Source organism: Suncus etruscus, chromosome 17 (genome assembly GCF_024139225.1).
Source record: "Suncus etruscus isolate mSunEtr1 chromosome 17, mSunEtr1.pri.cur, whole genome shotgun sequence".
Taxonomy (NCBI): domain Eukaryota; kingdom Metazoa; phylum Chordata; class Mammalia; order Eulipotyphla; family Soricidae; genus Suncus; species Suncus etruscus.
Window position 1 is genome coordinate 17,255,648 of NC_064864.1, and position 27,853 is coordinate 17,283,500.

The 27,853-nt window shown below is 39.9% G+C and overlaps 1 protein-coding gene and 1 non-coding gene across 3 annotated transcripts; both read left to right on the top strand.

The window, feature by feature from the left end:
* Nucleotides 1-1,370: 1,370 nt before the first annotated feature.
* MINPP1 (multiple inositol-polyphosphate phosphatase 1) lies at nucleotides 1,371-26,573 on the top strand. 2 transcript variants are annotated; one of them, XM_049764623.1, is made up of 5 exons: nucleotides 1,371-1,992; nucleotides 6,604-6,801; nucleotides 8,917-9,014; nucleotides 10,471-10,604; nucleotides 26,044-26,573. In XM_049764623.1, exons 1-5 carry the CDS (start codon nucleotides 1,374-1,376, stop codon nucleotides 26,438-26,440), a joined length of 1,446 nt encoding a protein of 481 aa, XP_049620580.1. In that variant the 5' UTR covers nucleotides 1,371-1,373; the 3' UTR covers nucleotides 26,441-26,573. The 2 variants fall into 2 exon arrangements, with proteins under 2 accessions (XP_049620580.1, XP_049620581.1); XM_049764624.1 differs by lacking the exons at nucleotides 8,917-9,014; nucleotides 10,471-10,604 and having other exon boundaries at nucleotides 26,044-26,147.
* On the top strand, nucleotides 12,938-13,076 carry LOC125995561 (small nucleolar RNA SNORA58). Its single transcript, XR_007491061.1, has one exon. It is a non-coding gene; the product is annotated as a small nucleolar RNA SNORA58 (small nucleolar RNA).
* Nucleotides 26,574-27,853: the final 1,280 nt, after the last annotated feature.

Consider the following 27,853-nt stretch of genomic DNA (forward strand, 5'->3'; position numbering starts at 1 on the left):
CTGACAATTATCATGACAATGGGGGTGAGTGGAGAAATAGAAAACCTGTCACAAATATAGGCAGGAGTTGGGGGAGGAATGAGATGGGGGGGCATTGATGGTGGGAAGGTTGCACTGGTAAAGGGGGGGGTGTTCTTTTTATAATTGAAACCCAACTACAAACATGCTTGTAATTATGGTGCTTAAATAAATAAATATATTAAAATTATTATATAATAGAGGAAACCTGCGAGGGTATGCCTAACTCAATGCACCCAGGTTATGAGGATTCCTGCTTCTCTTGAGGGATCAACAAGAGCAAATATTTCTGCAGTGCACCAAACTCCCAGTCTGACCCTTCCAGGCCAAGCTCCTACTGACAGCTCAAGGAGTTCCATCCCCTAGAGAACTGAGCTTCTTTCAATCCAGGTTCTCTGCTCCACCTCAAACTCTTAAGTCTGAAGAACTGGGGGAGCATCAGGACTCTCAAGTTGGGGTAGGCCAGATCTGCTTGATAAAGATCAAGCCTTCCAGATCTGAAGATGTTTGATGTTTCTGAGGCTACAATGGGATAGAAACCCAGAAGTGGGAAGGGAAGGGAAGGGAAGGGAAGGGAAGGGAAGGGAAGGTGCTGCAGAATTTTACATGCTACATTTTGGGGGCTTAACCACTGAACACTCCTCAGAGCACTTTAAAAAATAAAATTGGGGTGTGCTTGGGAGTCAAGAGCCAGTGTCATAGGCGCCTGAAACCTGGAATTCCGCCCACGCTGGCGGCTCCACAAGTGATTTAAAGAGCCTAGAAACTCCTCCAGCTCAGTCGGTCAGAGAGAGCTAGAGAGACTCGCATAGACGGTCGCTCCCTCAGAGTCCAATCAAATAGGGATCCTTCCGGAAGTGGCCTCTAGCCCCGCCCCTTTCTGCCGGAAGCCGGAAGCCGGCGCGCCAGCCGTCCCGGGCTCGGAGGCGCATCATTTGGCGTCGCCCCGGCCGGCTCCGGACAGCGTTTTCATCCGGCTCCATCTTAGTCAGTCAGAGAGCTAGAGAGACTCGCAAAGAGCTCCAGTCAGTCAGGGGTCCTCCCGAAAGCGGCCTCTAGTCGCATCCCTTTTCTACCGGAAGCGAAAGTCACGCGTAAGTCGCTCTCCCGGGGTCGGCGGCGCTTCTGCGGCTCCAGCTCGGCCAGCCAGAGACCCTACCGGAAGTGGCTTCTAGCCACGCCCCCTTTCTACCGGAAGCGGAAGACGAGCGGCTCTCCCAACTAGGTCGCCCGGAGCAGCAGCTCCCGGAAGCGGCCGGTAGCCACGCCCCCTCCGCTACCGGAAGCGGAAGTTGGCGCGTGAGCTCCGCCTCTGTCAGTCAGTCTCCCCGTCGGGCTCGCGGGCGCGGCGCGTCATGTGGCGTCGGGCCGGCCGCCTCCCGGGCGCGTCGTCGCGGGTCGCCGCCCTGGCCGTGGCGCTGCTGGCGTCGCTGTCGCGCTGCTCGCGGCCGGAGCCGTCGGAGCCCGGCGCGGCGGTGGCGTCGGCGCTCAGCCCCTACTTCGGCACCAAGACGCGCTACGAGGATGCGCAGCCGGGGCTCGGGCCGCGGGCGGCCGAGGAGGACCGTGAAGGCGGCGCGTGCACGCCCGTGCAGCTCGTGGCGCTCATCCGCCACGGCACGCGCTACCCGACGGCCAAGCAGATCCGCAAGCTGCGGCAGCTGCACGCCGTCCTGCAGAGCCGCGGGCCCGGCGCGGGCGACGATGGCCTGGGCGCCGACCTGGCCCGCCGGCCCCTGTGGTACGCCGACTGGATGGACGGGCAGCTGGTGGACAAGGGCTGGCAGGACATGCGGCAGCTCGCCCGGCGCCTCGCCGCGCGCTTCCCGGCCCTCTTCAGCCGCCACAACTGCCGCAGCCGCCTCCGCCTCGTCACCAGCTCCAAGCACCGCTGCGTGGACAGCGGCGTGGCCTTCCTGCAGGGCCTGTGGCAGCACCACCACCCCGGGCTGCCTCCGCCCGACGACGTCGCAGGTGACCCGGCAGGGCCTCCCGCTGTCTGCAGCTGCCTCGACTGCCTTCCGCACAGCACATCCGTCCCCTCTGGCCCTGCTTCAGGGGCCCCTCCGCGCTGGGCTGCTGACACCCCATCTCCATGGCCTTGGGTGTGTGGGTTGTAGAGGCCTGGCTCGCTGGCTTCTGATCCATGCAAGCATTCATGCATTCAGCCTTTCAGCAGGAGTTTGGCACCTGGTTTTGCCCCCATCCCCATGGCCTTGGGTGTGTGGGTTGTAGAGGCCTGGCTCGATGGCTTCTGACCCATGCATCCATGCTTGCATGCACGTATTCAGTCTTTCAGCAGGAGTTTGGTACCAGGTTTTGCCCCCATCCCCATGGCCTTGGCTGTGTGGGTTGTAGGGCCTGACTCGATGGCTTCTGACCCATGCAAGCATGCATGCGTTCTGTCTTTCAGCAGAGTTTGGCACCAGGTTTTGCCCCCATCCCCATGGCCTTGGCTTTGTGGGTTGTAGAGGCCTGGCTGGCTGGCTTCTGATCCATGTATTCAGTCTTTCAGCAGGAGTTTGGCACCACCTTTTGCCCCCATCCCCATGGCCTTGGCTGTGTGGGTTGTAGGGCCTGACTCGCTGATGCATGCATTCAGTCTTTCAAGCAGGAGTTTGGCACCAGTTTTTGCAGAAGATATTGTATAGACGGATTGTGCAGTAGATGTCGGGGATTCTGTAGTAAAGGACACACACACAGACTGAGGCAGTCAGGGTTTGACTCTCTGCTTTGCAAATGGAATTGCCATGCTTTCTGGACCCATTTCCCCACCCCACCCCCCCCCACCCCCATCCCGGCTAATTCTATAGCTTGGGGAGCTTTGCACTTGAAAAATATACTTCAAATCTCTCTTCCTCAGGCTTTGCTTCTAAGACTGGATTTTTTTTTTTTTTTGTAAAGCCTTCCCCCCCCCCCTTTTTGAATATTGCTAGACCTCTGTTCTATTTAGGAAGCCATTCTTAAACTCTATGTCTTGTATCCTTTTGGTTCTTGTATGCACCGCTGTTTCTATGAAGGCCATTAATTTATATGTCAGCCAGGTGCCAGACAGACCTCACATCAACGTTCCTAAATCCTTACAGCAGGTCTCAGACTTCAAAGGCATTTCACCCCTATCTAACAGATGGAAAAAACTTGAGATGCAAACGCTCTAAGTAATTTTTCCAGTTTCAAACTTCTAACTACAGACTGAGAGAATCTGATAGAGAGCTTGATCTCAGCTGTTACTCTCTGGAGCGTCCATTTGTCCTATCACATAAGGATGTGATATTAAGACTTTACATAAATGAGAGTAAAAACATGCTGTTTTCTTAGAGAGAGGGACAATTATCAATGCTTTTCTTGTTGGGGGGGAAAAGGGAGTGCCACATCCTGCAGTATTCAGGGCTTATTCCTGACCCTAGGCTCAGGGATCAATCCTGGCAGGGCTCAGGGTAGTGCAGGAATCCAATTTGTGTTGCCTGCATTCAAAGGCTAGTATCCTGCCCATGTACTATGTACTAGTTCTTTCGCCTCAATACTTAATTGGTCAATTTTAAAGACCATCCTTGAGGTGAGGCATCACTTAGCTTTAAAGTAAAATAAAGTTGAGGTCAACGGGCTCATTTCTTTAGTAACATCTTCACTCGGTTCAACCAAGTCTCAGTGGTTTTTCCATTGATTGTGTTTGTGTGTCATGTTACAGCTCTATGAGTAACTTAGTTGGCTGGCTTGAGTGTAGAGATTTGTTAAATTATGTGTATCGAATAGGCTGATTTACTGTGCCAAATCCAGGCTTGGATTGGGATTTTATTTTTTGGCCACCCCAAAGAGTTTTCAGTGGTTACTCCTGGCTCTGCACTGAGGAATCACTTTTGGTGGGGCACAGGGAATCATATGGGATGCCAGGGAAGGCAAACATCCGGCTTTGCTGTATTCTAGCCCCTGGATTGTGTTTTTTAATTATAGCTAGATCAAAAGATCTTTTAATGCTATTGATGCTAGTGAGAATGCCTCATAAAACTGTTGACTGGCTTTTAAAAGCAGGATGTTATTTTACTATAGTAAATATCAAAAAGGAACTCTTGGGCCTTCTGAAGTGGATTAATTTTGCCTTCAAGTGACATCTGAAAACTGGCATTTGCCTCAGTTCCTAAGCCAGAAGTTCAGAATGGTTCAGGATAAGCCCATCATTTCTTATCTCAGAGTCTCAGAGGTTAAATGTTCACAGTGAGATATGAAGAGGCTACCAAATTAGATTTATAATTCTTACAAAAGCAAAATACTTTAACATGGAAGAAACATCTAGATGCATAGAAAAAAGATGATAAAGGTGTTTTCTTATTGTAAACCAGTGAAATGGGACCATAGTTACGGTGCCTTGCTGGTAGCTGACCTAGGGTTTGGTTCCTGGCACTGCATATGGTCCTCTGAGGTCAGAACCAAGAATGACTCTTGGGTACAGAAACCTGGAGTGATCCCTCAGCACCATCAGGTATGACCTAAAACCAAAACAAAAAAGAACTGTTAATTGAAGGTGTCAAGTTATCTCTCAGAACTATATATATTTGATTTACTTCACACATCCAAAGCAGAGCGATAGAACTAGATTTACTTTTTTCATTTAAACCCAGCAGCAGCTTATTTGGAAAATTATTGAAGAAATGATGTTTGAAATCTGTATTTTGAGCATAACTGAAACCTTCAAAGATAACTCAAAAATTGATGCACCAGGGCCAGAGATGTTAGTACAGTGGTGTAAGGCGTTTACCTTGTACATAGCAGACTCATTCAGTCCTTGGCATCCCATATGGTCCCCTAAGCACTGTCACCAAGAGTAACACCTGAGTACCACTGGGTGTGGCCCAAAAGTATAGAGAGAAAAATAATTTATGTATGGATCAATTATGAATACTATTTTCAATACGTAGTTGTCAAATGGGGACATTATGTAACATGATAGATTCTAAAATGAAAGGTTTTTCTGGGAGCTTTAGTTGGTAAATAAATCAAGTCAAAAGCACCCAAAGTGAAATACTGAAGTCTTGACACATAAAATTCATTTGTAATAGTGTTTGTGTAAAGCAGGGTTTTGGCAAACTGATAGATTTGGGAAAATTGTTTGCCCAGGCCTGGTCCCAGGAAATGGTCATGCTTTCTCCATGGGAGCCCCCAAATCCCAATGGAAAAGGAAAACTGCTGGCCCACCTGGACTTGCCGCCACCCCTTCTGATCCCAAGAAACAGGCATGGGATAGGGCCCTATTTGTTACTTAGGATCATCAGTTCTTACCTCAGCCCATTCTGCACGTGCCAGGACCCCATACAAAGCATTATGAGCATATATTTCATCACCTCTTCATTTCTCACTGTGGACATACAAAGGCATCCTAACTCTAGTAACTCAGCCACACAACACACATGAAACATTTCCAGACTGCGAAAGTTAAAATGGGAAGGCAGTACAGAAACGCACATTTAGTGGGTGAAGATGATAGACTTGAGGACACAACCAGTGACCAGATTTGGGAAAGTTGCAGAACAAAATCTTCTCAGATGAATATTTTAAATTCTTTTTTCTTTTTCTTTCTTTTTTTTTTTTTTTTTTTTTGGTTTTTGGGTCACACCCGGCAGTGCTCAGGGGTTACTCCTGGCTGTCTGCTCAGAAATAGCTCCTGGCAGGCACGGGGGACCATATGGGACACCGGGATTCGAACCAACCACCTTAGGTTCTGGATCGACTGCTTCCAAGGCAAGCACCGCTGTGCTATCTCTCCGGGCCCATATTTTGAATTCTTGACTTAATGTTTTTACCTTCTAATTAGAAATTCTGCTAATGTTTGCTTTTTCAGGTTACTTTTAGCTGTTAGTACTTCTGTGATGTATTTTTGTATTTCTTATGATTATGTTTGTGCCTGGTTATTTTTTGTTTTAAGAAAACATTTCAGTTATTTTTATTTTATTGTATAGTACTGACTGGTACAACCACATGCAAGACAAGCGCCTTACTAACGATACTGACTCTAGGCCAAGTGGGGGTTTATGTGTCTTCTTGTTTTTTTTTTTGTATGAGGGCCATACCCAGTGGTACTTGGGGAATGTTCTTCGCTCTGTATTCAGGGTGTTTTCAGGATACTCAGGGTAGCATATATGATGCTGGGGATGGAACCCTGATAGGCCATGTGCAAGGCAAGTGCCTTCCCTTGTCCTATATCTCTGGCCCTATAATACATATTAGAAAGTTACAATATCTTTTGCCCTCTGTTTCTTTAGTCTTTTATCTTTTAGTAAGTCACCTCATGAAGTATAAATGGGGGTTTATAGTGTTTTGTTGTTACTATTTTTGTTTGTGGGCCACACCTGAAAATTCTCAGGGCTTTGGGCTCTTCATGTAAAGATCATTCCTGGTGGTGCTCAGGGGACCCACCCGTAGGTGGTGGTACTGTCTCTGGCATCTGAGAATTTAAAGTCTTATCCTTTTGTGGGTTATTTCAGGCTTGAGAAAGAATAGTGTTTGCTGCGCTCGTTTTAATACTTGAAACAAGTTTTTGATCATTTGACATTGATATCAATGTGTGTGTGTAATCTCCCCCTCTCTTTTCAGATATGGAGTGCGTACCTCCAAGAATTAATGATAAACTAATGAGATTCTTTGACCATTGTGAGAGGTTTTTAAATGAAGTGGAAAAGAATACTACTGCTCTTTATCATGTAGAAGCCTTTAAAAAGGGACCAGAAATGCAGAAAATTTTAAATAAAGTTGCAGCTACTTTGCAAGTGCCAGTCAACAATTTAAATGCAGGTAATTGTGTATTGTTACTCATAGTCCATATAAAGGTTTTAGATTTTGAATTCTGAAAATGGAAAAATAAGTAAAATAATTCTTTTTAAACCTATACTGAATTTACATTAAGAAAATAATGTGTTCTAGGTTAAGAAAAATCTTCATATTTCATGCTTACTATTATTAAATTTATTCATATTTGAGTTTTATATAATATGCAAGATTCTTACTGTATTCTGGATTTGGGAGGAGTGGATATAATTATAATATGCTTAACTCTGAGCATTATTTATCAATTACCTTACGCTTACCTTTAGCTTTTGCAGCTGTTCAGAAGTCCTTGTAAATGTTTTATATCATTTTCTGTAACTTTTTTACTTAGAAGTATGCCTTCTTTGGAACTCTTTTCAGTTGTTATTTTCAAGACAATATGATTCAGTATCTAGGTTTGTTAATACTCATTTAACTCATCTACCGGCGAGATAGTATAGGAATTAAGGTGCTTGTCTTGCATGCTGCTGACCCTGGATCCAATCCCAGTACCACCAGGGGTCACTCCTGAGCAGAGTCAAGAGTGGTCCTTGAACACTGTCCAAGATTTTCCTCCATTGTCATGTTTTTTCTAACCCATCTCTGCATTTCTCCCATCCTCTTCCCCCTTTTTGATAATCTGAGTTTTAGAGTCCAAGGCCAAAGTTCTATCATCATTTGGTGTGTGTGTGTTTTTCTTTTGCTTCTCTACATACTGTGGTTGAATGAAATTTTCCAATATTTGTCCTCTCTCTGCCTAACTTTGCTTAACACTTGATAAGAGATCTTTGGTGAATGCTTTTTTTTATTCACCATCACTTTACTTAAAGAATAGGCCATTTGGGTTGACTTTCATAATTTCAAAACTAGAACTTGGAGGAGTTGGCATGTTAGCACAGCTAGTAGTGCAATTGTCTGACACACAGCTGACCCAGTGTGACCTCCCCACCCCATTTCTCAAAGGCAAAAAAAAGCTAGAATTTTGAGTGTGAGTGATTCCTTTCATCAAAATTTATGGTACAGATAACCACTAATAAAGGATTATTAGACCCTTTAATTTATATAAAGTTTGAAAGTAACCTCTATATTGCTATATATATATATTAAAAAATATATATTTTTAATTATTGCTGCTGTATAGAAGTTCTTTTAATTCCAAACCATTGCAGAAACCATATTTTTAGTACCATTTTTCTTGGGAAAAAGGAAAGAAAGTCATGAGGTAAAAGAAAACAGTGGAGGCAATCTGCATTAGTTTCTCTCACAGCATTGACCAGCACCCTCTTCATCTTCATCCTCTTCCTCTTCATCTCAGCTGTGTTTTTTGTTTTGTTTTGTTTTGCTTTTTGGCCACGCCCAGTGATGCACAGGGGTTACTCCTGGCTATGCGCTCAGAAATCGCTCCTGGCTTGGGGGACCATATGGGACACCTGGGGATCAAACTGTGGTCCATCCTAGGCTAGCGCAGCAAGGCAGACATCTTACTGCTTGCGCCACCACTTCGGCCCCCCGCACTGACTAAAATTTTACCTCCTTACTGTCTCTTCCTGACAGAATGTTTTTTGTTTTTGTTGGTTTGTGAACCACAGCTACTGGTGCTCAGGGCTACTCTTGCTGACTCAGTGTTCAGATGCCACTTTTGATGGTACTCAGAGGGGGGCATGCAGTTCTGGGGATCAAACCCGGGCCTCTTGCATACAGAGCATATATTCTAACCTACTGAGCTAGCTTTCTGACCCCTAAAGTAAGTGTTGAATCTTTGAAACACAGGAAGAACTGATTTTTTATTTTTTAATGTGGAAGAGGGCCATTAATTGGTAATGCTCAGGGGTTACTCCTGGCTCTCCATTCAGGAATTACTACTGGAAGTGCTCGGGTACCATATGGGTTGCTAGAGATGGAAGTTGGGCCAACCATGTGTGAGGTAAGCACCCTACCCACCAGCCCCAGAACTGAGTAGTCTTAATAGTCTCTTTAGCTGAGCGTGTATAATTTCTTTATCTGTGCTGCCTATGGCAGTTTAAAAATATTTTATAGCCCTTGGGAAATTGCAGAAAAACAAGAGAAGCCTCAAAATTTACCTTTTATTTTCTTTTCCCCCAGATTTAATTCAGGTTGCTTTTTTCACCTGTTCATTTGACCTGGCAATCAAAGGTATTAAATCTCCTTGGTGTGATGTTTTTGATATAGATGATGCAAAGGTAAGTTTTGCTTTTACCATTTCTCTATCCCCCCCCCCCCCATGATTATTGTTTTACTTTAAACAAAATAAAAAGCAAATAAGGACCATTGATGGTCTTTGACTAATTCATAAAGATGCAGGGGTCTTCAAACTACGGCCCACGGGCCACATATTGTATTTGTTCCCGTTTTATTTCTTCACTTCAAAATAAGATATATGCAGTGTGCATAGGAATTTATTCATAGTTTTTATTTTCACTATAATTCGGTCCTTCAAAAGTCTGAGGGACAGTGAACTGTCCCCTGTTTAAAAAGTTTGAGGACCACTGATAGAGGAACTCTGCAGATCAGGCCTACCTACTTGGAATAAATTGCATTCACTTCATATTTACCATTTAGCTTTGTTGGGGGTCTCCTTGGCTTTTATCTGTATGTTTGTTCTAATTTTTACTACAGATACTCCTCGTTTAATGACCTACCTGTTTAGCGACTGCTTGCACTTACGACCATCTCTTCACTGTTACTTTATTTTATTTTAAATATCCTTTTTCCATCTTGTACACTCTACAGTACAGTACTGCGGTTTTTGGTGTGTAAATTACACAACCTATGCAAATTAAAACAAGTGGAAGTTTTCAGTTTGATCTTTCTCGTTATTTTACTTATTCAGAATACTGTATTGTCAAGTACTATGCATATACTGTACTACTGTATACAGTACATACAGTTCCTAACTTAAATAACAATTCACTTAATGACCAAATGGAACGTGGCCATTAAGCGAGGAGTATCTGTATAACAAATCAGCATAGGAAAAATAATGTATTTTTGTTTGGGGACAGCACCCAGGGGTGTTTGGGAGCCACTTTGGACTTTGTCCATGGGTTGCTCCAAATATAGTGTTCAGGGGACCAGGTGGTACTGTGGAGTGAACCCAAGCCGTGTGCATGGCCAGCCTTTTGAGCACTTGAGCTTTCTCTGTCTGTCTGTCTGTCTGTCTCTCTCTCTTGCTCTCTTGCAAAATAATATGTGAGCCAAAGTAATTAATTTATCTCTGGTTTCTTCTCTCCTACAATACCTAAAAACTCATCCACTCTTAACTATTTATGTTCTGACATGGATGGTCTTTGGTATCTATCATTCTTTCTTTTTTTCTGTATGTATCTTTGCTATTGTCTTAATAGAATTTTAGAAAAAGAGGGAGGTGAGTACATGCCTTTAGCCCACTCTTGTGAATAATCGATAATAGTTCCTGACCATGCTACTAATTTGCTTCTACGTTGCCTTGACTCATTTCATGTCTGTACATAAATCTTTATGTGTTAGGACCTTTGGGCCACTCCTTAATTGCTTGGAACAGCAATTATATAATATGAATGCTGAGATTTGACTCTACTCTGTGCAGAATTATAATTAACCAATGTAACTTGCTGAGGAAGTGTATTGTTGTAATGAGTTTTGAAATTTTTATTTTAGGTATTAGAATATTTAAATGATCTAAAACAATATTGGAAAAGAGGATATGGTTATACTATTAATAGTCGATCCAGCTGCACCCTGTTTCAGGACATTTTTCAGCACATGGACAAAGCAGTTGAAGAGAATCAAAGGTAAAAACATATTAAAATATTATATACACACATATATAATTCTGCTCACCAACTTAAATCTGGAAAGGGTTGTATAGTAAGTGTTTTAGAAGGATGCCCCGAGAGATAGCACAGCGGCGTTTGCCTTGCAAGCAGCCGATCCAGGACCAAAGGGGGTTGGTTCGAATCCCGGTGTCCCATATGGTCCCCCGTGCCTGCCAGGAGCTATTTCTGAGCAGACAGCCAGGAGTAACCCTTGAGCACCGCCGGGTGTGGCCCAAAAACCAAAAAAAAAAGAACTTCTTATAGAAAAACCAAGCTAAAAATAGGCTATTTTACTTTTAGGTTTTTATCTTGTTAAATTTGGTTGGGAGCCTCCTGGACAGTGCAGAGGGAGTTTTTGGGCCAATCTTGTTGATTTTGGCCAATTGGATGAACAGTTCAGTCCTTGGGCTGAAGGATGCTATAGGCCATAGGGCAACTTGGACCCTGTAGTACAGAGGACTACCCAGGCCATACCTGTTGCTGCTTGGGGCTCTCTAGAATACTTGGCTATGCTTGGGGGACCGTGTAGTGCCACAAATTGAACTAGGGTGAGACATGTGCAAGCCATATATTTTAACTCCTATGCTATCCTATCCCCCAGCCTCTTTTATTTTAAAATTTTAATCTATATGTCTCCCAATCAGTGTTCAGGGACTTGGAGACAAAGCCTGATGACACTTGGCCTGACGGTATGGGCCTGATGGTATTCCAAGGATGAAAGTAGTGTTGGCCACGTGCAAAGCAAACACCCTACCTGCGAACTATTGCTCTGGCCCTAGCGGTTGAAATATTTGTATCAGAACTTACACAAATACGAAAGATCTCAGAAAACTAAATGCACTGAGATATTTCAGTGAACTGAAGCACAGGCTATGTATGTCAAGGGTCCAGGCTCTGCCGTGGCATCCTGAGCCCCTCCATAAACAAACTCTTGGCACAGAGAATTGCTGGGTATGACTGTGTCTCCTACTCCTTACTCTCCAGTAAATTTGGAAAAACAGAAGTTATAATAAACTGATTTTAAAACTTATAATTTTAATTAATTTATTTTAAAACTTATATTAACTGATTTTAACATTTGTAATTAACTGATTTTAAAACTTTGTCTATGCAATTTCAGACCTAGACAAATAGATTAATAGAATAGAATGAAGTTCAGAAATAAACTCGGTTTATATATAATCAGTTTTGACAAAGTTGACAATTACTCAGTAGAATAAACAGTGGGCTTTGTAGCAAATGGTGCTCAAACAATTTATCTTCATTGTTAATCACTTAGATAATCATTTTGCACTACTCATAAAATTTTAGAGATCCATTAATTTTGATTATCAGAGTGTGAAATAATATTAACATTGTACATCTGTGGAAAGTCCCTCGCTTTCACTGGCTCTTAGATTTAATTTGTAGTTGAAACAAAGTTTTGAGATGGCTTCTAGTATTCTAAATCATCTGCTGGGAGATACTGTTCATCTCTTGTTTTGGGTGTGGAGTATTTAGACACAAACCTAGCAGTACTCATGGTTTACTTTTTTGGTTCTCTGTTCATGATTGAACTTTGGCAGTGCTCAAAGAGCCATATGTCATGCCAGAGATTAAACAACTGTGTATAAGCTGTACTATCCCTGACACCATATGTAGTTCCTTGAGTATTGCCAGGAGTGATACTTGAGCACATAGCCATGAGGAAACCCTGAACACCTCTGAGTATTGCCCCCAAATGAAAAAGAGCAAATAAAAAAAGAAAAGAAATTAAAATCAACTATACTTTTTAGAGCAGTTTGTGTTCACAACAAAATTGCAAAGTAAAGGAATTTTCAACTTATTTTATCCTGCATCACACAAATAGTGTGATTTTATCCCACCAATGTGCTTAGCAGTAGGTCAATGTAGTAAGACGTCAACATTTTATTTTTATAGTCTTTCTGATCTATTTTATCAGAACATTCACTATGACTCAAAAACTGTGACTGAGTTTTTGCTTTTAGATTTTAATAACATAGCAACATTTGGTTATTAATTTTTAAATACTCACTAGGTGTGAGAGAATGTCACAAGATGCCAAAGGATTGAGTAGGACTTGACACATGTGAAACATCTATTCTACCACTTGAGCCACATCTGTGGCCTGTTTTCTTAACTCTGGAATTCCCAAACAACTCTGCCTTCTCTTACCCCACCCCATTCTGAGGTGGGGATATCTCAAGGTGGCTGTTGTGAGGGGTGATTACCTCTTCACATTACTGGTACATCAGAGATAGCCCAGTACTTTTAATATTTTTTCAACATAAATTTAAAAACATGATTTTTGGCATACCCGTAGACCTTGCTTGACTCTGCTCATGGACAGGCAGGGGGGACAGTGTATGCAAGAGAAATCTGGAGTTCATGCCAGCTCTTGTCTGCTTAATGGGTGGCTGAATAAATTGCAGCAGTACTCCTACATTTAAAAAACAAACAAACAAAAAACACATGATTTTATGTCACAGAAAAATTGAAGAACGTAAATAATAATTGGTGGGTCAGTCTTTCTGTTAAATATAACATACCTTTAAATTTGGGAACCTGAGGATTTTTATTTTCCTTCCTAAATCATCACATTAATGATGAGATTGAATTTAAAATAAGTAAGTTTGTTGTTTAAGCATGTCTAAGTAATTATTGTTGTTTCAACAGAGTTTGTTGTTAGAAAGGCAGATTCGATATTCTTCTTCCCCATTATCTCTGAATAGATTGGAGAAATTCATTAAGATAATTACTGTTTTCTAACATAAGATTTATATTCTTGACTTTATTGTTTGCCTCACGATGCCTATAAGACAGTCAGAGATACTCTGAGGCATCAAAATTAATTGCTACAAATATTTGTTACTGTCATTAAGACACTGAGTATTGGGCCAGAGAGACAGCACAGAGGTAGGACATTTGCCTTGCATGTGGCAGACCCAGAGGGACCCAGTTCAAATCCCAGCATCCCTTATTGTCTCCTAGCCTGCCAGGGGTGATTTCTGAGTGCAGAGCCAGGAGTAACCTCTGAGCACTGCTTGGTGTGGCCCCAAAACCAGTCAATCAATCAAGTTTAAAAAATGCAAAAAAAAAAAAAAAAAAGAAAGAAACTCAATATTGCTGACATTGGTGGTAGGTTTGTAGAGAGAATATTGAATGCCTGAAATTCTATTATTGAAAGCTTTGTACATCACAGGCCAAAATAAAGAATGAAAATAGAAAGAGAAAAAAGAAATGAAGAAAGGATGTCAACTTTAAGCATCAAGTCAGCATGAAGACAATTAGCTTCTTTATTCTCCTGTTCTTTTTTTTTTTTTTTTTAAAAATAGGCATCTTGATTTGCAGTACTAGCAGTGATAGGATTTGCATACAGCATACCAGCATTACCCCCGCCACCTGACTCCCTAACTCATCTCTGTCCTGTTCCCCACAGCCTGAGTATTTATTTACATAAACACTTTATCTGATTGTGCTCTGCAGAAGCCCATGTTCTCTCTCTTTTTTTTTTTATTCTATAAAATCTTTATTTAAGCACCATGATTACAAGCATGATTGTAGTTGGGTTTCAGTCATAAACAGAACACCCCTTTCACCAGTGCAATGTTCCCACCACCATTACCCCCCGCCCACCCCTGCCTGTATTCAAGACAAGCATTCTACTACTCTCATTAACATTGTCATGCTAGTTGTTGGTGTAGTTATTTCCTTACTTGCACTTACCACTCTTTGGTGAGCTTCATATGGTGAGCCGGTCCTTCTGGCCTTCATCTCTATTGTCTCTGGGCATTATTACCATGTCTTTAACTTTTTTCTTAAAATGCATAGATAGGTGAGACTTTTCTGTGTGTCTCTCTCTGACTACTTCATTCAGCATAATAGAATCCATGTGCATCCATGAATAGGAAAATTTCATGACTGTATTTCTCCTGACGGCTGCATAATACTCCATTGTGTATCTGTACTACAGTTTCTTTAGCCAGTCATCTGTTGAAGGGCATCTTGGTTATTTCCAGGGTCTGGCTACTATAAATAGCACTGCAATGAATATAGGTGTGAGGAAGGGATTTTTGTATTGCATTTTTGTGTTCCTAGGGTATATTTCTAGGAGTGGAATAGCTGGATCATATGGGAGCTCAGTTTCCAGTTTTTTGTGGAATCTCCATATTGTTTTTCATAAAGGGCCGGACTAGACACAGCATTCCCGCCAGCAGTGAATAAGGGTTCCTTTCTCTCCACATCCCCGCCAGCACTGTTTGTTCTTGTTCTTTGTGATGTGTGCCAGTCTCTGTGGCATGAAATGGTACCTCATAGTTGTTTTGATTTGCATCTCCCTGATGATTAGTGATGAGCATTTTTTTATGTGTCTTTTGGCTATTTGTATTTCTTCTTTGAGGAAATGTCTGTTCATTGGCTGAAATCTTTAGGATTTTCAGATTTCACTGTTTTTAGATCTTGTTGTACTGCATTTGAACATAGGGTGGCAGCATTGATATAAATGTAGTGACATCCAGTCCAGTAATTTTTAAAAAAATATCTTGGATAATTATTTAGTTTAATTTAATTTATTGTAAGGTGGGAGCTTTGTCTTTTAAAATTATTAGAAACATTCATAGGTTTACATCCTTAAAATTCGTTCCTGTCTTTTAGGCGACTAATTTCTGAAAAGTAAAAGTTTTGTAGATTTTAGGCTTATGAGGCATTTTTCTTATTAGTACTACTGTTGAAAGATACTGGCTGACTAAGGTAAATACATAACTCACCTGGTTACCTCCTGAATCCAGATTCTAGACTTGAGTTGCCTCTCAGAAAGATACTGTTGCTTGGTAGACTACAAGTGTGTTATGTCTGGAGCCTTATTTAACTGCTCTCCTGTCAGGGCCTAGAACAAATCTCAAAGCACTCACTGTGTATTAAAGGGATGAAAGCAGTCTATTTCTCTTTTAGTCTCTAGGTTAGTCAATTCTCTGATTCTCCCAAATAAAAACTTCTCTCTGCTTACCATATTGCTATGAAATAGGAGGGAAGGGAATTACATACTGAATTACATCTGGTAGCCCTGCTTGGAACTTTATTGAGGTGTAATTGATGTAAGATGAAAGGCTACATTTTAATAGGCATACAGCACACCCATGAAATCATCTCCAGAACCAAGTTAGCAAAATATGCATTACAAAAATTTAGTTGCAAGTCTTTCTAATGTCTGCTTCTCACTACTCCTGCCCTTTGCTCCTATTCCTCAACCCACCACTGATCAGATACCAGCTATTCATTTCTTTTGAATGCTAAGTACTATTCCATTAAATGTATCTTAGCAATTTGTCTTTCTTTTAATGGGTGATTGGTAGTTTTCAGTCTAAGTTTATTTTAAATAAAGTTATGATGAGCATTTGTGATTTTTTTTTTTTTTAGTGATTTAGGCCTTCATTTCTCTTGGGTAATTTAGGGTAGGTTCACTGTATCTTATATTTAATCTTATTTTTAAATTTTTTTAATTTAGTGCTTTATCAAGATATGAGGTGTGAGAGTTCTAATTATTCTCCATTCTGGCCAACACTATCCTGATTTTGAGGAATTTAGAAAGCTTTTGTAATGCCATCTCTTAGGTCTTTATTTTAGCTCTTTTTAATGGGTATATAGTGATATCTCATGATTTTGTCTTTATAAGATATAGGTATATATTATAAGACATACTATTATAGTATGAGATATAATATTATAATAATATGAGATATAATATATATATATCTTATTTCCCTAAAGCATAGTGAATTTGGGCTTATTTGTGCTTATTGCATGTGCTTATTGATCATCCATACATCCTCCCTTTGTTCCCTTTTCTATCTTTCCTTACCTTTCTTCCCAGGGCCTCATATACTCACATGCTCTGCCACTGATATCATAGCTTTGTTCTTGTTTTTCAAAGAAGTTTTTTGACTACACCAAAAAATAATGCCCAAGATCTACTCTTGACTGTGTCGGGCATCGCTCCTGGTGGTACTCAGAGGACTGTGCTTGTTGGGGACTATTCCAGGCTTCCCACATGCAACACATGGGCTCATCCTGTTGACTCCTCCCTTCACCCCCGATATTTTCATTAGTGAGATGTCTCTTAAGTATTTTTCCATTTTTAATTGCCAAAATTTATTTTATTATTGTTGGTTTTCTTTATTATTGTTATATTGAACTTTATGTCTATTCTAGATACAGATACTTTCTCAGATGTCTAATTTACAGTTTTATTCTCCTAGTCATTTGTAAATCTTTGAGGGTGGTCTCAGAAGCAGTGTTCAGAGAACCTGGGGACACATTGAGTTACCGTATTTTCCGGCGTATAAGACGACCCCCCAGATTTTGCAGTTAAAACATAAGATTTAGGCCTATATTCGCTGTATCAGACAGAACATTCCTGTGCTACATGTGCTGCATGTGTTCCTGTGCTCATGTACCACAGTGAGCCAATCACAACAAGCAAAGTTCCAAAGGTTCTGCTGTAATAGACGTCCTCTCTGACTCTGGCCGATCTGAGCAGACTTTTTACAGTGTAGATTTGGGTCTAGAACATTGTCTAATTTGCATGCATAAAAAGCCTGCTTGGATTGGCTGAGTTAGAGAGGCGGTCCGAGCAGCCTGGCAGTGGTTGGTGCAGGATTGAGTTGGAAAATTTGTTTTGTGGCAATATTCAGACAGTTTTCTTTTAGCAGCATATTGAAACATTTTTCGGGATATACTCGGCGTATAAGACGACCCCCGATTTTTGGTTGACTTTTTTTTGTTTTAAAAGTCGTCTTATACGCCGGAAAATACAGTATTTGTGCCTCATCTGACTGGGCAATTCAGGGATAGGGACCCAGAATGGAGCTGCTCAGAAACTGCAAGGCCAGGATGTTAAGAGGGCCACATGGTGTGAGGATTTGAACTCAGGTTCCAACACATGTGACCACTGTGCTATCTCCCCAAGTCTCCCTTGTGTGTTTTGAGGCTTACCTAGCCTGGCTTTCAAGACTGTGAGTGATTCCTAGTTCTTTTAACTTCAGGTGTATTCCCACTGATGTTTTCCAATTTTTCTTCCCCAGAATTGAGTAGTTTTTGCATAACATTTGTTGATCACTACTAGCTAGTTCCTTGGGAGCCCAAGAAAATATGCAAACCACCTCATCCTCTCTTTGATGCTTTCTTCTGGATATCTGCCACTGTGGTGTTTCTTTTTTTTTTTTTTTTTTAATCCTCATTCCCCAGTCATTTACTCAGGGCAATTGTCATACTCTGTGCTTCAACCTGTAAACACTTGGCAGTAAACCACACAGCTTAGGGCTTCAGCCCCTGTACTTCTCCTCCTAACTGCTGTTGAGTATCAAAACAGTTTCATACATTTCATCTGATTTTCCAGTTGTTGGTAAGGCGGGAGGGTTAATATGGTCTCTTACTCTTTCATGGTGGAAGCAAAAGTTATTTTTCTGTGTTTTTGTGAGAAAATGTTTTATGATTGAATCATTTTAATTCTCCATTTTGTGTTAATTGGTCAAAACTGACTTTGAATGTTTCATTGGAGCTGATGTTTCAGGATGTATAAAGACAAAAAAAATTTCCCCCTGTAATTTTCTTCTCAAAGCAATTGGCAGTTCCTATTGATTGTTTTGCTCTTATATAATGTGGGGATTATATGCACTGTCTAAAGCTCTGTTTGTTAATCCTGGATCAAGTTTACGGACACACCCCAAGTAACATTAGTTGAGTGTGAAACATGAATTTAGAGCTTAGAAAGTTTTAAGTTGAACACGGGGGAAAAACATGCAATTATATTAGTTGTTTTCTGATTGAACTTATTGTATAACTTCATTCCCTTTTTTCTTTCAGTGATTTTACCTGATTTGAAAATAGTTATCAACTTTTATTTCATAGTATAATTTAATTTATTACATTTTTATAGTATGTAAATGTTTTAAATATATTTAATGGGGATATGTGTGTTTGGGCTACAACTGGCAGTGATCAGATGCTAGTCCTAGATCTGTGCTCAGGGGTTTCTCTTGGTGGTGCTCCAAGGACCATGTAGAGTACTGGGGATCTAGTCTGGGTCAGCTTAACTCAAGGCAGGTACCTTATCCCCTATACTATCTATCCAACCCTTTAAATATATTTTATAGGGGCCGGGGAGATAGTGTGGAGGTAAGGTGTTTGCCTTACGTGCAGAAGGTTGGTGGTTTGAACCCCAGCATCCCATATGGTTCCCCCAAGCATACCAGGAGCAATTTCTGAGCATAGAGCCAGGAATAACCCTGAGTGCTGCCAGGTGTGACCCAAAAACCAAAAAAAAAAAAAAGTTTTATATAAATATTTAATACACATAGTAAATTTTTGTATATAGATACTATTTTTTTTGCACCCAGAGCAAAGAAAGTTGGTGCTTTATCACTAAACCACATCCATGGTTTTAAGAACATAATTTCAGATTTAAGCAACATTTTATTCTTAATTTGAAATTTAAAAAAACCCTTCCTACCAACATATATAAATGAAAAAGGACACTCATATTTTATTAGATATCATTAAGTAATTCACTTTTGCCCCTTTTATTTATTTTGTTTTATTTGGAGACCACACCCACTGGCAGAGTTAACGCCTGGCTCTGTTCTCAGGTATCATGCCTGCCAGTGGTCAGGAACCAAATGTGCCATGCCCTGGGTCTAACCAGGTCAGTCGCTTTTAAGACAAACACCCCTGTAATTTCTCTGGCTGCTTCCCTCTTATTTTTAAAATGAGAAGATTAGAACTTATTTCAGCCCCCAAAACATTATGATTCTAACTGCATTTAGAGTTGTTTAATTATTTTCTTTCATATAGTAGTAGTTCACATATTTTGGGTTCTTTGATTTATCGTATTATTTTTACTAAGGCCCTACCCAGCAGAACATGAATTGGATTGGTACTTAAGTCCATCACTATTTTGGCCGGACAATTTTGGGGCCTCCAGTGTCACCCCAAGGTGCAGAGAAATGAATAAGGCCACAAAGGTGTGCTTCAGGCAGTGCAGTGCCACGAATAAAGCTTGAGATGAGACCTTGTGCATGCAAGGCAGGTGTTTGACTACTTGAGCTGCCTCCCTGGCCCTTTAAATGTGCCTCTGTTACATACAGTGTTTTTTGCTATTTCATAGAAAATATGATATTCCAAGTTTATTGCATTTTTACCAGAGAATAAGACAGGTGTTCTAATCCATGCTTTTCATTACTTGTTCTTGGGGAGAAAATTCTTCAACAAGTTCTAAAGAAAGAATATTCATTATAAATGGGGGTATATGTTTAGATTATTGAGAAATGTGGCTAATAAAAAAATGTATTTAACTCCAATCCATAGATATAAAACACAGTAAATAAAGGTAGGAAAGAGGGTGCAAAGCAAATTTATAAAAAGCCTGATCTATTCTAAATTTAATGTAAAGTAAATTTAAAATATAAATTTAGGAGGCTAAGAGATGCTGCTGGGGTTAAGAAAATGCCTTGCATTTTACAGATTGGTCCCCTAAGCATCACTGGATGTACTCCTGGAGATCATTGAGCACTGCTACATCCTCAGGCCCTCATTGGAGGGGCCCCTGGGTTTTCTGAGCATCATTTAAGAGACTCCTCCTTATAATACCCAAACAGTTAAAATGTAAACCAGATAATCGCTTCAAACAACTTAAATGAAGAGCTTCATTAGAATAAAAATATTAAACTTCTCTGGACATGCTGTAGGAAGTGTAAACCAACATGTGGCAGGATTGTAGTTGAATCATTTGAGATAGAAAATTGTAATATAATACCAAGGGATTTGGGCAGTTAGAGTGTCTAAAATTGTACTTGGGTTTTTTATGAAGCGTCAATCCTTTTTTCAGATTTACAAATAGCTCTATATCCCCCAAGGTTTAAAAACCACAGATGCCATGGATATTGAATATGCATCATTACCAATTGGCAACTCATTTAAAAATTTACATATTCCTGCTTAAAAAACTGCATTTGCCTGGCGGCTGCTGAGAGGGGCCACATTTGTCATTGCTCAGGACTTACTCCTGTCTATGTGTTCAAGGATCATTTCTAGCAGGACTGTCACTCTGGCTCCTATTACTATTTAGGAGATTGGTTTAGTTAGGGCCTCATGCTCTGTTTGCTAACACTATGGTTTACCGAGTTCTTCATAATACCCTTGTTTTGCCAATTCATGGCTTAATACCAACCCCACCACCAGTGTAAAATTTCCTCCACCATTATCCTTTTAATTCCCACTCATCCTCAAGCCTGCCCTCTAGGAAGGCACAAAATAATTTGCTTTATATTGCTCGTTTACAACTAAATGGTAACAGAATTAAAGAAAAAAAACACTACAGCAAAAGTTATAGAAATTATTATATCTGCAGTTGGTCAGTAAGTCACTGTCTGAAGGCTATACTAAGTTGTTTGTTGCTAGTTGATTGTTTTATTTACTGTTATTTTTGTTTAACTTTGAGTGGCTTCGATGCTAGTTAAACATCCAATTTGGTGTATTCCTATTGGGGTGTTAGTATTGGAAAATTTGGAGGAATTCCAAGTTCTGTGATGGACATGATGTTAACAGTAGGCATTGTTACAGCTTCCAGATCTTCTGTAAGTACAAAAGATGTGCATACTTGGAGTTTTGGTCAGTTAGAGAATTGCCTCAAATTCATTTACCTTTTTTTTTACTTATTGCATCAGATGATTTAAAACAATAATTCTTTTGTAATAGTGCTTCCTGTATAAATCTAACATGTATACTTATTTTAGTACCCATAAATTTCCCAGAGAGCATTTGTAAAGCACAGTTTTCACATGAACTCAAAAATAATTGACTTCAACATATAACTGGCAAAAGACAAAGAGTAAATGACTTATATTCCATTTGAAATTTACACTTATATTTCATTTGAAAATTATTCTTTAGGAAACTTTAGATTTAAAACTTAAATATGAGTCATAATGTAGATTTAATTTCTCCTATAATTTAGGTGAAATTAAAGAAGTTTGAATTTATAATTCTGTATTCCTGTTCATTTTTTTGACACCCCCCCCCCTCATATATTTTTAGTTGTGCTCTTTTTTCATAGGGGGCTCCACACCTGGCAATGCTTAGAGCTTACTCCTGGCACTGCACTCAGGGATCACTCCTGAAGACACCATATGTGTACAGGGCATCCAACCTGGATCAGCAGCATGTTGACAAATGCTCTACCTGCTGTAGTATTTCTCTGGCTCCTCTTAGCTATGTTTTTGTCTAGTGACTTTAGTATTCATATATGTACCACTATCTACAACACTCTCACCCTAAGCTGCTTATGGTGTTTAGCGCTTAAAAATGGGCTAGTCTTGGGGCTGGAGCAATAGTATAACATATAGGTCACTTGCCTTCCATGGGACTCAGGTTTATTCTCCAGCATCCCATGTGATGTCCCCTGAACCTGTCAGTAGTTATCCCTGAATGCAGAGTCAGAAGTAAGTCCTGAGCACTGCTGAGTATGGCCCCCAAATAGACAAACTATAAATAAACAAAAAATGGAGCTAGTCTGAATTGAGATATATTTTAAGAGTAAAAAAAAAAGCCCTATTTTTGAGGACTTGTTAGGAAATAAAAGTAAAATAGATTAAGAATCATTATGATGGGGCCGGGTAGGTGGCGCTGGAGGTAAGGTGTCTGCCTTGCAAGCGCTAGCCAAGGAAGGACCGCGGTTCGATCCCCCGGCGTCCCATATGGTCCCCCCAAGCCAGGGGCGATTTCTGAGCACATAGCCAGGAGTAACCCCTGAGCGTCAAACGGGTGTGGCCCAAAAACCAAAAAAAAAAAAAAAAAAAGAATCATTATGATAATTACATGCTCACCTAGAATATTTTGTTTGCTTATATTTCTACGATCGATGATACACGGGTTACTCCTAAGTTTGCACTCAGCAATCACTCTTGGTGGTATTTGGGGACTAGATAGGCTGCTGGGGATTAAACCCAGGTCAGGTGCATACAAGGTAAATGCCCTACCCACTATAGTATCTCTCCAGTTCCTACCTAGAATAGATTGTATATTACATTTTGTCCCTAGTTTATTGGAGTTCTCCAGTGGGAAAAATGGAGTTATCGACTATTCTGTGAAATAGTTTAGGAGTTAAGACACTTATCTTGCATGTCTCCAACCCTGGTTTGATTCCCCAGCACTCCAGGCAACACTAAGAGTAAGCCCTGCTGAGAGTGACCCCAAATCCAAATAAATAAATAAATAAATAAATAAGCCAGAGAGATAGTACAGCTGGCAGGTGCTTACCTTACACATACCCTACCTGGCTTTGATTACTGGCACCTTCTACGGTCATTGAGCGTCATCAGGTGTCATCCCTGGGCATAGAGCCAGGGGTAAGTTTTGAGCACTACCTAATGTGGTTCCAGAACAAAACAATTCCCACTCTCCCAAGTGTGAAACGGTGGGGCAATTATTGCTTTCAGCTCTGACTTCTCTTGAGTCCTGATAGGTCTTTTGGCAAACTATTATGGAATACTGAGGATGCCCATAGGCATGGAGCATTTGTTTGTTCCTAGCTGTGAGGCTTTAGCCTTTTGACTAGAGGATTTACCATGTGTAAACCAATGTTTTATATTACTTGTTTTTCTTTATGTATGTCCCTGTTAAGTGCTGTTTTTATGTTATGGCGTGGAACTAACTTTGGCTTTCTGTATACAAATGTATAAAGGAGCCAGTCAAAGAACCAAGGAATGAATTCATCCTGTGTTGGACTGTGTGGTGTGTGATGGCAGATCTTGTGCAATAAATCTATGTGTGTGTACAGATATAGAAATAGAGATATACCCTCCCTTCCTTATTCTTTTTAATAGATTATTACCTAGTGGGAATATATGTGACCAAATCTCACAGGTTTTTTTGAAAAGTAAATCTGAATTTAAAAATATTTTTAATATTTTAAAAATAAATTTTAAATAAAATTAAATCCTAATTTAAAAATGCTGCAAAGTTTTAATTTTTCTGATAGAGGTAATAAAAAATGGGTGTGGTCTGAATGGTACTGCTTAGTAACTTTGGATTTAAAGGGCTGCTGCTTGGAAATAAGTTTATATTTTAGATACTTTTAAAATACCGAATCACCATGAGGTAGAGTTTAAAAGTTTCAGTTATGCAATGTTATATTTTAAATACTTTAAATCTGTGGGTTTCATGTTATTGGGGGTGATTGGATATATCACACTTGTAGTGTTTCTGAGCTCTTTGCTTGGGGTGTGGTTCTCCTGGTCTCGGGGGAGCATATTTTTATAGGGATTGGACCCAGGTCCTTATGCAAAGTGTATACTCAACTCCCAGATCAGTGGTTTTAAACCACTCATCTGACGGGTGGTTCTGGTCTACCAGTGAGAAAACCACTGCTTTACATGTCCTAATTAAAGTATACCAGTTAACAGAGAGGCACCTGTTGATAATGATTTTTTTTTAAGTATAGCTTTTATGAAACCTTGGCTACAAAATATGATAGTATTGTTATATAGATGGCAGTTCTGTGTATTTTTTAGTTTTGTCTTTCTGATATACCTTTATTTTCTTTTAGGAAGTTTTATCTGCTGCTTTTTTTTTTTTTTTTTTTTTTTTTGCCATACCCAGCAGTGCTTAGGGGTTACTCCTGGCAGTTTTAGGGGACCACATGGGATGCTGAGGATCAAACCTGGGTCAGCCCCGTTCAAGGCAAATGCTCAACCTGTTGTACTATCACTCCAGCCCCTCTGCTGCTTGATTTTTTTTTTTTTTTTTACTTACTTACTTACTTACTTTCCTGTTGCTTATTTTAAGGTTAATTTAGTTCCTTAAAAATTTAGAAGAAAACTTACAACTTACTGCGGGTTCTCATGCATGCAGTTTTACAGTATGTTGGGTTGCTTCTGGAGATCCTATGGCTGTGGTTGTTACCTTTCCCACTTTAAGTTGAGTATAATTTACTCTTTTGTCTCTTCTGTTATCCTGACCTTTGAGATTACAATAGCCCTTGCATGGGCTCTTTTTTGGATTGGAGCATTGGAGAGCCCATTTGTAGAGTTGGAAAGCTAGATTGCTCCATTTCCAAGAAAGGTCTAGTAGTATGTCTCCCTGTACTCACCAAACAGTAAAGTGGGCCAAATCCTTCACATTTTGAGTATCTCAAATGACTCACGCACTTCCCAGTGGAAGTTGATAGCTATTTGGACACCATATCTCTGACCTATCTGAATTATTCTCTTATCCTTTTTGTTCTTCCATTCTGATACTGATAATAAGGAGGAATAAAGGGCTGTTTGAAATTCCTGGAGAATGCTTCTTCACAATTATGTTGTATTTCCCATGACTTTTTCCTATTATGTATTTTTGTGAGATTTAAGAGAATTAAAACTACCACAAATGCTGCTGTTCTTCCAGAAAAATACAGATGCCTAAATATTTTACCTAATGTGTGTAGTGGTAACAAGAAATCAGATAGTTGCATTTGAGTGGATTTGCTAGCTTAACAACAATATATACTTTCTCAAAAATATTGGAGAAAGATAAAGTAGTCGTTTGCTGCTACTTAGTTTCAAAAGCTTCTGCTGAAAAACATGGAAATTTGGGAGATACTGGTGACTTCTTACATACTATCAAAAGTTGTTATGTTTCTGGCAGTGACTTTTAACATTAGACACATTATTTTAGCTAGAATAGGTTGTTTATCTACTATATTATGGCTCTGTTCTGAATATTGTATCCAAGCCAGTTATTAAATGATTGAAATAAATTACCAGTTTTTCTATACTTAGGTTTTGATTTTTTTAAATGTGCTGAATATTGCTTATTCTTATTCTCTGGGTGTGAGTGACATTACATGACAAGTCAATTCACAAAAAGTCTGAATTTATCAGTATTGTTGAGTTTCATTCACAGAAAGTTTCAGAATATAAAACTTAGTTTCAAGTTCCTTAATCTACAAGTGAAGACTACTTTCTTTGGGCCAGAGCGATAGCACAGCAGTAGGGCATTTGCTTGTACACGGCTGACCTGGGTTAGATCCCTGACATTCCCAGATGGTACCCTAAGCCTGCCATGAGTGTAGAGCCAGGAGTAACCCCTGAGTGCCGCCAGGTGTGGCTCAAAAAAAAAAAGACTACTTTCTTCAAACCTAAAGAATAATGGTCATGTGCAATGTTTTCGATCCATTTGCAGTACTATAATGATTCTGAGTTTTGGATCTTAACTTTTACTGTGAAAGGTCTTTTTTTATGCCACGCAGAACTTCAGCCATATTGATAAGATATACTGATCTAGGTTAAAGGAAGTAGCATAATACTTTTTTGTGCAGTTATATCCTGTGACATGAATATTTTTATGATCGCATCCAGAAATACATCTTGCTTTCTCTTTTAAGGTCTCAGCAAGTTTCTTCTCCAGTCGTCCTGCAGTTTGGTCATGCAGAGACCCTCCTTCCTCTGCTTTCTCTCATGGGCTACTTCAAAGACAAGGAGCCCCTAACTGCTTACAATTACAAGGAACAAACGCATCGGAAGTTCCGAAGTGGTCAAATTGTCCCCTATGCTTCAAATCTGGTATTTGTTCTTTACCATTGTAAAAACGCTAAGACTCCTAAAGAAGAATTCCAAGTGCAGATGTTATTGAATGAAAAGGTGTTACCATTGGCTTACTCACAAGAAACCGTTTGCTTGTACGAGGACCTGAAGAACCACTATCAGGACATCCTTCAAGGTTGCCATGCCAGTGAAGAATGCGAATCTCCAAAGATGAACAGCACATCTGATGAGCTCTGAGGAACCAAAGAACATTTATCTTTTTTTTCCCCGTATAAGCACATGCTTTGAATAGGGGGGGCAGTCTTGAGTTAAGAGAAAGCTTTCACATTATTTGGTATTTCTGTCTTTTTACAGGAAAACATGTTTATTTGAGAGGTCTGGACATGATGATAGAACTTTTCTCTGAAGCATTTAGTTTAAGGGAAAATCTATTTAAAATAACAGCTTTACAAATGTTTACAAAAAGTGTTATATTCATAAGAAACCTATTGGGGATGGGGATAGCATAAAATTTGAACGTGGAGTGACAAAATATGTCAATTCAACAATTCAGAGTTTGAATTCAGAACTTAATGGAACAAAACTATGACCTTTGCCAGTTTGTGCTGTAATTCTCTTTCTCTGAGGACACGTATGGTATTGACTGATCAGGAATAGGAAGAAACACTCAGAAAGAAAGGAAGAAAACTAACACCTAAGAAATCTGAGAAGTTGAAATAATATTAAGAAAACAGTCTGGGAGCTTGAGAGATAATAAAGCAGGTAGGGTGCTTGCCCTGCATGCAACTGATGGGTTTGATCCCTACATCCCTTTTTGATCCTCTAAGTCATCTCGAGTGGTGATCCCTGAGCTCAGAGCTAGGAGTGTTCTCTGAGCACTGCTGGGTGTGGCTGGGGGGAAACAAAACAAAAAAGAAAAAAAATGAACAGTCTGATTTATAAGAACATGTTACTGAATAGAATCAAAAAGTATAAAACTATTTTATTTTAAAGAGTATTTATAAAGTATTTGAAGTTTTTCATAAATTTCTTTTAATAAGTCTGGCAAAGCCTTTTTTATTATATTTTCATTATATGTATATATGGTAACAGATATGTATCAGGGTATTTATATATGGTATATATGTGTGTGTGTATATATATACATATATATACCACATACAAGTGGAAGGGCATAGCATGAGTAGAATCAAAGTTTCTTAAATTGCTTACTTAGCATTTGTTTTTTATCCTATCACTTTGCTTTTATTTTTATTCTTGGCTCTATATGAAGTATTTCTTTGATTCTCTTTCTTTTTATTCAAGATTTTGTCACAACGTGCTCATTTTAAAAAGTATTACTCAGGTGCTGGAGTGGTGGCGCATGATGTAAGGCATTTGCCTTGCAAGCACTAGCCTAGGACGGACCGAGGTTTGATCCCCCGGTGTCCCATATGGTCCGGCAAGCCAGGAGCAATTTCTGAGTACATAGCCAAGAGTGGCCCCTGAAAGTCACCGGGTGTGGCCCAAAAACCAAATAAAAAAAATGTTAATCAAGCCATTTTCAAGAAATAGTTTATGTTGAATGCCATGAAAGTATTTGGTATGATAATAAAAGGAGCTTTTGTCTTTACCGTTTTTTTTGTGTGTGTTCTCTTTATTGGTATTAGT